This window comes from Elaeis guineensis, chromosome 11 (assembly GCF_000442705.2).
Source record: "Elaeis guineensis isolate ETL-2024a chromosome 11, EG11, whole genome shotgun sequence".
In the NCBI taxonomy this organism is placed as follows: Eukaryota; Viridiplantae; Streptophyta; class Magnoliopsida; order Arecales; family Arecaceae; genus Elaeis; species Elaeis guineensis.
The window spans coordinates 114,033,349-114,046,138 of NC_026003.2; the positions used below are offsets into that span (position 1 = coordinate 114,033,349).

Here is a 12,790-nt window from a genome sequence, read left to right on the forward strand (position 1 = left end):
GTTATGATTGGCTCGTCTCTGATAAATTAAAAATTCACTGCATAAAATATAAATATATCAATTAGAACATTATATCTAATATAAAATTTAAATCTTGATGTCATGCCTTAAATATACTAACCTGTGATGGTCAGATATTATGTCACTATGAAGTAACACATAACGATGTGCTTGTGCTAAAGATTTTTGATCAAGTACAATACTTTCAGCTCTTCCTAAGAATTTTTCAGCAGTTAAGAACTTATACAGTTCTGCATTCTCCACAAAGTCATTATGCCATTGAGGTCGACTAAAAATAGTCTCTACACCTAGAAGATATCTTGAACAAAATGTCAAACATTCATCCGCAATATATGCTTCAGCAATCGAGCCTTCGGGATAAGCTCTATTTCGCACATAATCTTTAAGATGCATAAGATACCTTCAAGAATTAAATATTTATTAAAATATCAGTATGCTGTTGTTTCTAATAAAATTATCAAAAGACTTAAGGTTTGCAATAATACCTCTCAATAGGATACATTCATCTATAATGTACCGGTCCACCAACTTTAACTTCTGAAGCTAGGTGAATGAGCAGATGTACCATAATAGTGAAAAATTCAGGAGAAAAAATCTTTTTCATTTAGCAAAGTGTAATTGCAATATCGGATTCTAACTGATCAAGTTCCCGAGGATCAATAACTTTTGAACATAATGCCTTAAAGAATGACGATAATCGAAGTACAATTGCAACAACTTATTTCGGCAATGACGATCTTAAAGTTATTGAAAAAATATCTTGCATCAATATGTGACCATCATGACTTTTATGATTTGAAAGTTTTCGATCCTTTAGATGCACACATCGTGAAATATTTGATGCATATCCATCAGGTACCTTGATACTTTTCAAAACTCCCAAAAAATTATCCTTTTTCGAGCAGACATTGTGTAATGTGCAGGAGGCACATAAATTCTATCATTAGCAAGCAATTTAGGATGAAGTTCCTATCGGATATCCATTTCTTTTAAATCAAGACGCGCCTTCATATTATCTTTGCTCTTTCCATTAAGGTTTAAAAATGTTCCAAGTAAATTATTGCAAACATTCTTCTTTATATGCATGACATCAAGATTGTGCCGAATAAGATTATGTTTCTAATAAGATAAGTCAAAAAAGATACTTCATTTTTTTCATAAATGTTTACTGGGCTGTTGTGTAGATGCTATCTGTATGTTTTCCTCATTTTCATCCTCGAAATAATTGTCTGGATCTTGAAACACCTTTGCATCTATAGTACTGATATTGACTTCCTCTGGTAACCCTTCATGCATTGAGCTTTCAACATCATTCCTTCCTCTTTTTTTAGAGGACTTTAAATACTTACCATAGCTGTAATTGATGCCATCCATTTGTCTATGAACATCAGTTCCAGAAGGTGGAATAGGGGCACATCTCAATTCTATTGTACCATCAAACAAATCTTTCTGAAATCGAAACGGATGATTTACTTCCAACCATCGACGATGTCCCATGTAACAAAATTTACCTCCATGTTTTAACCAAATTGAATGTGTTGAATCTCCACAACAAGGACATACGACCCATCCCTTTGTACTCCAGCCAGATAAATTGGCATATGCTGGAAAATCATTAATAGTCCATAACAAAGCTGCCCGTAGTTTAAATGTTTGGCCGTTGGAAGCATCAAATGCATCAACACCCTCCCACAACTGTTTCAATTTCTCTATTAAAGGCTGTAGAAAAATATCAATATTATTGCCTGGACCCTTATCTCCTGGAATAACCATTGACAAGATAAGTGATGATTGTTTCATGCACATCCACGGTGGCAAATTGTAAGGTATCAAAATGACTGACCAAGTGCTGTAGGTAGAACTCAGGATCCGAAATGGATTGAAGCCATCAGAAGCTACGCCAAACCTAACACTGCGAACATAAGAGGCAAAATCATAATGCCTATCATCAAATGCTTTCCATTGAAGACTATCTGCTGGATGTCTCAACATTCCATCCTTTGTACGTCCTTCATCATGCCATCTCATTGATGAAGCTGTTTTTGATGATGCATAAATCTTTTTCAATTTAGGTATAAGAGGAAAGTAACGCAATCCCTTGACCGGTTTCTTTTTACTCCGCGTTGCATCCAATTCATTCAGTACATCGTCTCGATCTTCTTTTTGTGTTATCCATCTTGAAGATCCACATACATTGCATGACTCTTGATTAGCATTTTCACCCCGATATAACATACAATCTTTTGAACAACTATGAATCTTTTCGTATCTAAGATCCAATTTTTTACTACTTTTTTGGCTTCATAATACGATGGTGGTAAACGAGTGCTTTCTGAAAATGCATCATTTAATAACTTGAGCAGCATGGTAAAACTCTTCCCAGACCATTCATTCAAATTTTTAAATGAAATAAATGTACAAGAAAAGAAATCTTAAAAAATTTCGTACAACCCAGATGTAATTCTTCATCTGCATCTTTCATTAAGGTGTGATAACGAGCTGTCTCATCATTAGATGTATGTATAGGCTCCTCAACATGCATACGTTCTGTATGCGTACATCCATCAAACATCCCAACTGTTTCTTGTATACTACTGGATTCTCCTAAATTTTGAACACCAAGTCCAAAAGCATCTGTGATCAAACCTCTTATATTATCATCTCTTGCAGAATTATCTTGTAGGCTAGTGGATCCAAAATGAGTCAAGGGTTGGTTACATGATGATGGCAACATAGATTCTCCATGAAAAATCCAGTTGGTATAACCTCTTAAAAAATCATTCCATACCAAATATTCTTCAACAATTTGTGGATCTAAAGAAGAACTATTTACACATTTTCGACATGAACATAAAATCTTTTCATTCAAACTACTTTTCTCCATACCAAATTTAATGAAGTCATGAACTCCATCTAAATATTCTTTACTATTCTTTGGTTTATTTATCCAACTTTTGTCCATTGTAGGATAAAAATGATCGAACTTGCAACTTATCTAAAAATAAAAAAAATTATACAATCTATATTAATGCAATGAGTAAAAAATATCAGTCATTTCATAAAATTCAAAAAAAATAACAGCTATCATCAACCAATAGGTAAAGAAGGTCCTATCCCATTCAGAAAATACATTAATTCTATAGGTCAATTACAGTAATCAAATGATATGCAACAAGAGCCGCAAAAAATTTTGACAGTATTTTTTCTTAGTTCTCCCGTATAGGGGAACAAAAAAAAATACCGTCCGAAATTTTTTTCGAACCCTCAGCATACTATTTAATTATTGTAATGACCTATAGAATTACTCATATTTTTCAAACTGTCCATACTGGACAATCAATTGACCAATGTACATAATTCTTTTATCCATACAAAAATAAATAAATGTACGGATACAATAGAATATGTACATTAATCAAAAGACGGGTCTATGATTCTATGCAATGTAATAGAATATGTACATTATTTCTCGATATTTTTTAAAAATATCACTACAATAATATCATGAATTATATAATGAAGATGAGCTACAAACTAATATATGAAAATTTATCATGAATGTGGGGCACAGCAATATTTTCTAATATTTTTAAAATGGCATTAAAATAATATCAAGGATCATATGATAAAGGTGAGCTACATAAAAAAATAGTTAGTGTTCCTCATTGTTTTTCTTTTCTCATTTTTTTTGATTTTATTAAGCACTGTCGATACGATAGCTTATTGCTTTAATCAACAATGAACATTGGAATACGATGAGGAACAACGTATTCTTTGAAAAAATAATTATTTATTTTTTAAAAAAATAATTAGTTATGTGATGCACCATTACAGATTAGATTCTCATTTCCTTGGCTCTATAGTCTAAGTCAGAAGAAGCATGGGCTAGTTGCTGACTTTTTCAACCATAGAGCTTTGCTTTGGAGAAAATTCTTTCTCACTTCCCAGCCTATGCAGAAACACACCTAGTCTTGCATTGTTAAAATGGGTATTAGATCAGGAACACTATTATAGAAATATCTTGCACCTCTAGAAGGATATCTTTTTTTATTCTCTTCTAGCTTTCTAGAACCAACGGACATCACTCCATGTATCCTTTCTTTGACTCTGCTTGAGCCCTATCCTTGCTACTTCCTCATGACACCCATTCTTCTTTGCTCCACCCTCATGTCACCTCAGCTAATAGCCAATGTATGTTCATTAAATCTCAATTTTCTCTCAGCTTCTTCCCTCTCCCTCCTCCTCTTCTTCTTTACCCATTTGTTCTGATTCAAAGGAATCATATGGTTCTGTTTTGTAATGCACTTCCTTGTGGATTAAGCATGGGTATGCCGTACCAAAATATGATAATTTAATATTTAAAAGTACAAAAGCATATACATTAATAAATGCGTAAGTCAGAAAATTAATCATATAATTGCATGATAATACCAATTCAATTCAGTTCATGATAATACCAATTCAAAAAAAAGACAGAGCTGAAAGGAGTATTTATAGGAAATAAAATATATTTGTGGAATACTTGTGAAAAAAAAATACAAGGTTGATAGCCTTGTAAAAAATACAACGTGCAAGGAAAACATATATTTTGCCCTTAAATTTAGTTCTCTATTGTTTCTGCTTTGAATTTAATTAGCATTATTTGCAATATTAAGGAAAAATAAATATTTATAGCACCTCATTTCAGAATCAATTAAGACACCATCTCCAATGACATTCCTACCTATATAATGGTACACAATTCCTCATACGAAATGGTATAAAAAATATAGCTATTTGTCATACAGCTCAATCTACCCTAACAAAATTAGCTAGAAGTAATATAAGAAGGCCATCTCATTTATGCTCTAAGTGCATGATATCTTCTTAGGCCCGTCTTCTGCTATGTCTCCTAAAATATTTCTGTCGCTTGGGAATGTATTTTTGGTATTGAAAAAATGCCAACATATATATACTTAAAATGTTTTGATTAAGAAGAGAGAGAGAATAATCTCAATCTTTGTTTCACAAGTGTAACTTATTTAGAATGAATATAACTCAGACATAACTGTGACCAAATGTAAACCGAGAAAATCAAGAAATCAAGTATATTTCTGGTTAATGTGTGCAAAAGAAAATGCAAGAGGGTGCTGATCAAACATCCAAAGAGGTTATGAGGGTGTGGAAAATTAATCATATTATCGTAACTTAGAGCTTGGGATTAGGAGGCGAAGAAGAGGGCAAATCGAGCTCGAGATCGAACCGGGGGGGTCTTTTAGGCCTACGAAGACGGCCGTCGGGAGGGGGGAGGGGAGGAGGGCCGGTGGGGTGGCTTCGAGGAAGGCGGACGACGTGGATGGCGCGGGTGCAGCGTGGACGGACGCGACAGTAGAGGGGAGCAGCGGACGGCAGTGCGGCGTGGATGGCGGGTGCGGGGCCGGCTGTAGAGATTCGGTGGCGGAGATGGGGTCGGCGGAGATATTGGAGGAATGGGTGGGAGGGGACGGCGGTAGATAGATTAGGGCACGGGAGGATGGGGGTATTAATCGAACCTAACAACGCTTTTTAGCGTCGTTAAATAATGACGCAAAAAAACGTCGTCATTTTTTTTATTTAACGACGTTTTTGCTAAAAGCATCGAATGATGAAATTTTACGACGTTTTTAAGCGTCGTTGATCCACGACGCTTTTTAAAAGCGTCGGCATGTCAGCACAACCTGCCGACGTTTTCAAAAACGTCGGCAAAAAATAGTCGCTAATCATGCTTTTTACTGTAGTGATGAAACAATTCTAAACTTAAAATATAAATTTTAATTTTAAAATTATATAGATAATTTGCATTTAGTATATAATATATAAACTATTTTGATTTAGGTTACTGCCAAGTTGCATTGACCGAAAAATTTGTCTGATCCAATTATAACTTAGGTGATTGTTGGATAGCGATTGTTTGCAGTTGGATGAAAACTCCTACTAATTCCAAGGGTTACGGTCAAAAATAACCTATTAAGAGGTCTAGTGAAAACATTATGCTACCACCTTTTGGTGGAGAGGTGCAACACTTACTCATTTGTTGGGCTAGCCACGTAACACGATTTCACCCATCAGTGTTCACATTTTTTTGTGCATCATCCATTCAGTCCAAGAATACAAATACCCCTCAACATTTTATTAAGCACATAAAATGCAGAAAGTATGTTGTTGTTTATCATGTCACCCACAACTGTGCTCCCAACATTATTAATTGGCATGACATAAAAGGCATAATATGCCTTGCATTTGGACCATGCTCATCAACTATGCTTTTTTTTTTGGTAAAGCTATTTGAAGATTCTCCAAGACGCCGAAGATTTGAACAACAGTATCCATCCTGAGGTATAGATGGCACACGCAACAAAGCTTCTTACTCAAAGCAGGCCATTTGGAGTTCTCAGATACTTTTTTTAAAAAGTTTTAGTTTGGCAAGCATTTTCCAGATTCATTTTTAAAGTATATGTCCAAATTAAGAAGTACAATAGCCATGCTACTGTCTTACCTCGTTTTCTGGAGGTTTGTACAGATCCACAATGGGACAAGTATAATACTAGTTTACTTTTAATGAGGGAGAGATTTGAAGATACGGGGGCAATCTAACTTCTACACCGAGGTTTCCTTAAAGTAGTTCAATAATAAACCAAGGGTACTACCGTAAGTTCCTTACCTTTGACTGTCTAATAAATTATTTGAGGGATGCTTCGTTGTTATAAGCTGTGAGTAAATGAAAGGCATCCAGCCCCTCCCCTCCCTCCACCCCAGACCATCTCCCTATATTCGCACTCTTTCTCCTCCAAGGCCTGTAACCTCTCTCTCTCTCTCTTTCTAACACTATCTCCTTCCCAATTTCTATTGCAAGATTCAAGAGGCAAGAGCACCTGAATGTCAGGTTTGAGTGTCCTTCTATGTGAACATCTGTTCTTCTAAATCCTCCCATTTCGAGATTTTGGTTTCCTCAAACTTGGCTATATATCTTTCCTCTCATTCCTTGACAAATCCTCATTCTTCACCCCAAGCTATTATCCATAAAACAAGCAACTCTCACTTGTACTCTTTGTTAGGCTGGCTCTCTTCTCTCTCCTTATTCCTTAGAGACACATTCATAAAAACCTTCAGATCATGTAATTTTTGCCTCCTTGCTTCCATCAACACACTTGGAGAGAGCTTTAAAAAAAAAAGAAGAAGAAGAAGAAGAAGAATCTTTTGGCTTTATTTCTCATGCATCCTTGAAAAGGAGCCAGCTTATATTGTTATCAATCCTGGCTACAACTCTACCATTCTCATAGCCATACCTTTATAAAAAACAACAAATCATGTAATAAGTTCCCTTCTTAGCACATCCCCTTCAAAACAAAAAAAAAAAAAAAAAGAAAAAAAAAAAGAAGAAAAAAAGGTCATTTGGTATAGCTTTGGATGATGCCGGAGACCGAGAACGGAACACCGAACGTGTCGGCACCACCGACGCCGGGCACGCCGGGGGCGCCACTCTTCTCGTCGCTCCGAGTCGACTCGCTGTCCTACGATAGGAACTCGATGCCGCGGTGCAACAGGTGCCTGCCGGTGAGCTCCTACTCCTGGGCCTCCCCTCCCACGTGCTTCACCGAGATCCCCAAGCCCGACGTCTCCCTCACCCGCAAGGTATGCATGCGTCGTCAAAATATTAATTACACAGCCTTCCTCTCGCATCTCAGCGTATACTTTATTTTATATACCTTAGCAGTTATAAATAAATAAATCAATTAATGTAGCCCATCTTAAAATTAGTGCATGATATGTGCATGAAACCTATGGCTTGTGGGGCATGAATCTCAAAACAAACCAAGTGCCATCAAAGTGCAGTGGAAGCATTTCGACATAAAATTTTGGTTCGTGTTCATCATCGATTTTGGCTTTTCTTTCTTTCCATGGCATGGGGTCAAGTCATGCCATGGAATCATGACAGCATCTATGGCATGTCCCTTGTCCTAGTATGCGTCATTAAGGTGTGGGCTAGGATCGTTTTTTTTTTGGTAGAAATGTGGGCAAGGAGCGTTGTAAGCGCATGATGAGGCAGGAGAGCTAAAGGCTTAACATCCAAGTAAGACTGATTGGCTTAACAGGTAGGAATGGGTCATCACTCGTCATGGCTTCGACCAAAGGAATGAGATGAAGTGGTGAAGGGGGTCTTGGCTAGGCTTCCATCCATCCTTCTTTATTGCCTTCTCTGGCTATCGGATGTTTAATAATGCCAAACAAATTAATAAATATCTGAACAGAAGAGATCCGGAGATGTTCAGGCATCACAATAATTCAAAAGATGCTCATAATCTTTCCAAGCCTTTAATTTTCTGTTGATCAAGGAATTCTATCTTCTCTAATCTTATAAAATAGCTGTCATTACTTGTTAAATTCCATAATTCCCTTTTATTTTTTTCTTTTTTTTTTGAAAACACTCTCCTTAACTTTTCATCTATTGAGAACCATGTTGTTCACAATAAATGATTCATCTCTTCTATATGGTTGGTTTTGGACGAATAAAATTCTAGATTGAAATTTGGAGACATATTGCTTTTCCAAGCGAAGGACTCACCTTCTGCCTGCTATTTGAAATGGAGATCAGATTTCTCTAGTAAAAAGGATCCTACAGAACGGTTTCAGGGTGACATACGTCTTTTCTGACAAAAGTTGGAAGAGAATTCTGTAAGCTATGATCTGAGTAACCTAACGTCTGGTCCAATCAACGATGACCAGACCAGGGATCGTTCATTGAAGTGCCAAGTATTGGCTTGACACGGTGGTTCTAAGGAGTGGTGCTCGTTTTTTTGGGGCAAAGAAGTACTGATACTCTGGCCTCCTCTCATACTTCTACCGGCCACGTTTGAGGGGGCACTGACAAGCATTTTGTTCGGTTGGATTTATGTACATGACCATGTAGCAATAGCTTTAGTAAACACGTATTACTTGTGAGGATTGAGGTAAGCATATATTTAGTCCCGTATATAGAAAGAGCATATGAGAACGTAGATAGTCATATATTTAGTCTCACATAAAGATAGAATATACGAGAATTTGTATCGATACATGTTTAGTTTCACATTGACTATGCAACCAGTAGATTCCAAATATCTATGTAGAGTCAAATAATTTAAATAATATCTTCTAGCTAATCTTTTTGAATGAGATTTTAGAACCGTAGAATATAAACCTGTTGATGTTTCATTTAATCTAAATAAATTTGTATCCAAACACCTGATAAATGGTTCTACAAGCTTAGGATCAGACCACAGAGCTTGTTAAAGACCAGTTTGATTGATGAAAAATCAACTACGGCCATTGGCTAGGGTGGAGGTACCCATCCGCGGCTCATATTTAAATGCATGATTGCAGTCGAACAAAGTCTACTCAACCTTTTCAGTAGCTGCCAAAGTAGGGCCCCTTCAATTATTTTCATGTGGACCATGGCCTGCTCCCTGTAGACGAAGCAATGTTTCCGAAAGTCACACGAGTTTTATTGGTCGAACCAGTTTGTGCTCAACTCCAAAATAGCATTTCTTTCGTTCGGTTCTTAATAGGAAAAAGATGAACTCGTCAAAACTTTATTCTATTTCTTCATATATTTCAAATCATAAAATTTTATATTTATTACATTTATGTGGTCTGTAATCAACTTGCACCATAACCAAGTGACTGCCACCCTCTCCTCCACATGAGACGAAGCTCTTCTCCATTATTTGAAATAGATGATTTATTAAGCTGCACTCTAATTTTATTATCGACAATTTATGGAATTGGATGGGAGAAAATTATGAGCCTATCTTCGAAACCTTTTTTTTTGCCCAATATTATAGCTTGTGGATATGATGGAATTATATGAAGCGTCCATTTGATGACAATACTGGCAGCTTGGAGCAGAGTTCGTGGGCACCTTCATACTGATATTTGGTGCCACCGCGGCTCCCATCGTGAACCAAAAGTACAATGGAGCCGAGACACTCATCGGCAATGCCGCCTGCGCCGGCCTCGCCGTCATGATCGTGATCCTCTCCACCGGCCACATCTCCGGCGCCCACCTTAACCCCTCCCTCACCATCGCCTTCGCATGCCTCCGCCACTTCCCCTGGGTCCAAGTCCCCGCCTACATCTTCGCCCAAGTCTCCGCATCCATCTGTGCTTCCTTCGCACTCAAAGCCATCTTCCATCCCTTCCTCTCCGGCGGCGTCACCATCCCTTCGGTCACCACCGCCCAGGCCTTCTTCCTCGAGTTCTGCATCACCTTCAATCTCTTGTTCGTCGTCACCGCCGTTGCTACAGATACTCGAGCGGTAATCCAATTCCCGGCAGCTTCTCCCACTCCTTCCAATCCCTTATCTCTCTTTTTTTTCCTTTATTTACTTCTTAGGTGGGAGAATTGGCCGGTATAGCAGTTGGGGCTACGGTTATGCTTAACATCCTTGTGGCCGGGTAAGAAACAGTATCTTTATATATAGCTTATTTCATTAGTTTTCTCAATGAAGGTGGTGTGCAGTAGCTAAAAATCTTGTATCTAATTTGCGACCAAGTGTTTGTTTTGGGCAGGCCGTCGAGCGGTGGGTCGATGAACCCGGTGAGGACGCTGGGGCCGGCGTTGGCCGCCGGGAACTACAAGCAGATATGGATATATTTGGTGGCACCCACTGCGGGGGCCATCGCCGGGGCTGCCACCTACACCCTCGTCAAGCTCACGGACGAGGACGGGGTGACACCTCGCACGCCGAGAAGCTTCCGCCGCTAGAGTCTCTGCCATGCCTACTACTGCTCTATTTGGTTCGTGTGATTGGGAGTTGTGGCTTTGTGAGTGGTGACAAGTAGTGTGTGATTATAACTATGTGAGAGAGAGAAGAAATTGACGTGGTTATTAGCAAAAGGTCAAGGTCCAGGGGAATGTCAACGTGCTGACGTGGAGAGTGGATGCGCTGTGGCTGATGTGGAGCTAGCTGTCTCTTAGTGTTGAGAGTGCGAGGCGGGGCGAACCTCATGGGGTGGGTGGATGGGGGAGGTTCGGTCTGTCAGTGGTCCATATATTGCGTGGTTGTGAGGAGTCATTGGCTTTTGGAATAAAGTGAGTGTGATCTATATCTTGTGATATGTCTGTAAACCTGTTTTGATAAGATATATATATATATATTGTTGGATATCATGGTTTTTTTTTTTTTTGTTGGTACATCGAGGAAGGCAAGCCACAAAAACAAAATTACAATCTAACGAAGCTGCATAAATAAAAGCCTTGTGATCTGTCGATTTGTTGTGTTTCATTTGATTCGTTCATTGGAGGTCAAGTTGTGTTACTAATAGCCTTCGCTTTTTGGGAGGAAGATTACACGATAGAGTGCTAGGGAACCACAACGCAGCGAGCAGCAACAATGGCAAATTTCACACCGTCCGATGTCTTTTGATTGCCTTTGGTTCTGACTGCCTGTTTTTCCTGGTGTACGGTCATGAATAAATCGAATAGAATATTGAGATTAAAGTAAAAGTGACATCCTCAGGGTACTTTCAGGCCATTAATGAATAGAATAATAACAGTTGGAGGCGAGGGTACAATCAATAGTGAACTTTTCCGTTGCATTTTTCTAATAGTTTTTCAATTTTTTGAGCATTTCCAACTGGGACTTATGCCAGACTCTTTCATTCTGGAGGAGCGAAATGGGACCATGACACACTCTAATGACCATCACATCTAACATGATCGACCCCGGCCGATATGAATTTACAACCACATAAAAATGCGGAGTCCCGATCCAATTGATTATGGGTAAATTATCGAGCTATAGTCAAATTCCATTATTGATGCTATTAGAAAGAGAGGAGCCAAAGATAAAAGGTAAGGAACTAGGGGATATTTGTTTCACAATCGAAATCGAAATCGAAATCAGAAATAGAATGATCTAAAATCAGAATTATCAAATCCTTACTCTCATTTATGGATTCAAAATTTTATTTCAATTCCGATTTCGATTACGAACTCGAAGAATTTAACCATTTCGATTCCGATTCCAAACTATTCCAATTTTGATAGCGAACCAAGCATCCCTTAAGTTCTATATAGATTGAGCCATTCCCATTTCAATTCCGAATTGAAATCGAAACGAAACTCTTCCCAACCAAATAGTTGGAATGGGAGTTACCCATTTTCATTTCGATTTCAGATCCCCACTTCTTCCAATCAAGCATCTTTTAAAATGCAAAAAGGCTACTATGCTGTGATGGCCTTAATACATCAGTGCATGAGAACATTAATAAAGTGGTATGGTGCACATTCTTTCATTCATAGATATTTAAGATTTAACACATGCATAATTTGAGATTTTAGTGAAAACGTTTTAGTTTGATAAATTGTGCTATACTGCTAAAAGCTTTATCAGCTACTTGAGTGAAAATTTTATTTGTCTTGAGCTTTGAAAGGCATAGGCTAGTCGATAAATGGAATAACTATAATCTCAAGAGAGAATTGACATTTTTAATGCACCGGCAATATGATGACTTCCGTGGATGTACATTCATATTCCTTCTTGTAATGTTTTTATCATAATCTAAGATTTCATCCAAAAAAAAATAATTTAAATATATTCTTTGGATTCCTAAATCCTATATAAATATTGAGAATCTATCCATTGTATAGACAATGTGAGACTAAATTCATATTCGCACGAATCCTCTCATATTTTTCCATTAAATTGTTGATCTCTTCACCGTAGTAAGAGTCCAAATTCATTCAAATCCTATCATAAATATCATAAAT

At 37.7% G+C, this 12,790-nt stretch overlaps 1 protein-coding gene across 1 annotated transcript; it reads left to right on the forward strand.

Annotated features, from left to right (window-relative positions):
• Positions 1-6,768: 6,768 nt before the first annotated feature.
• On the forward strand, positions 6,769-11,160 carry LOC105054067 (probable aquaporin NIP5-1). Its single transcript, XM_010935461.4, has 4 exons — positions 6,769-7,671; positions 9,915-10,334; positions 10,412-10,473; positions 10,588-11,160. Exons 1-4 carry the CDS (start codon positions 7,447-7,449, stop codon positions 10,781-10,783), a joined length of 903 nt encoding a protein of 300 aa, XP_010933763.3. The 5' UTR covers positions 6,769-7,446; the 3' UTR covers positions 10,784-11,160.
• The last annotated feature ends 1,630 nt before the right edge of the window (positions 11,161-12,790 follow it).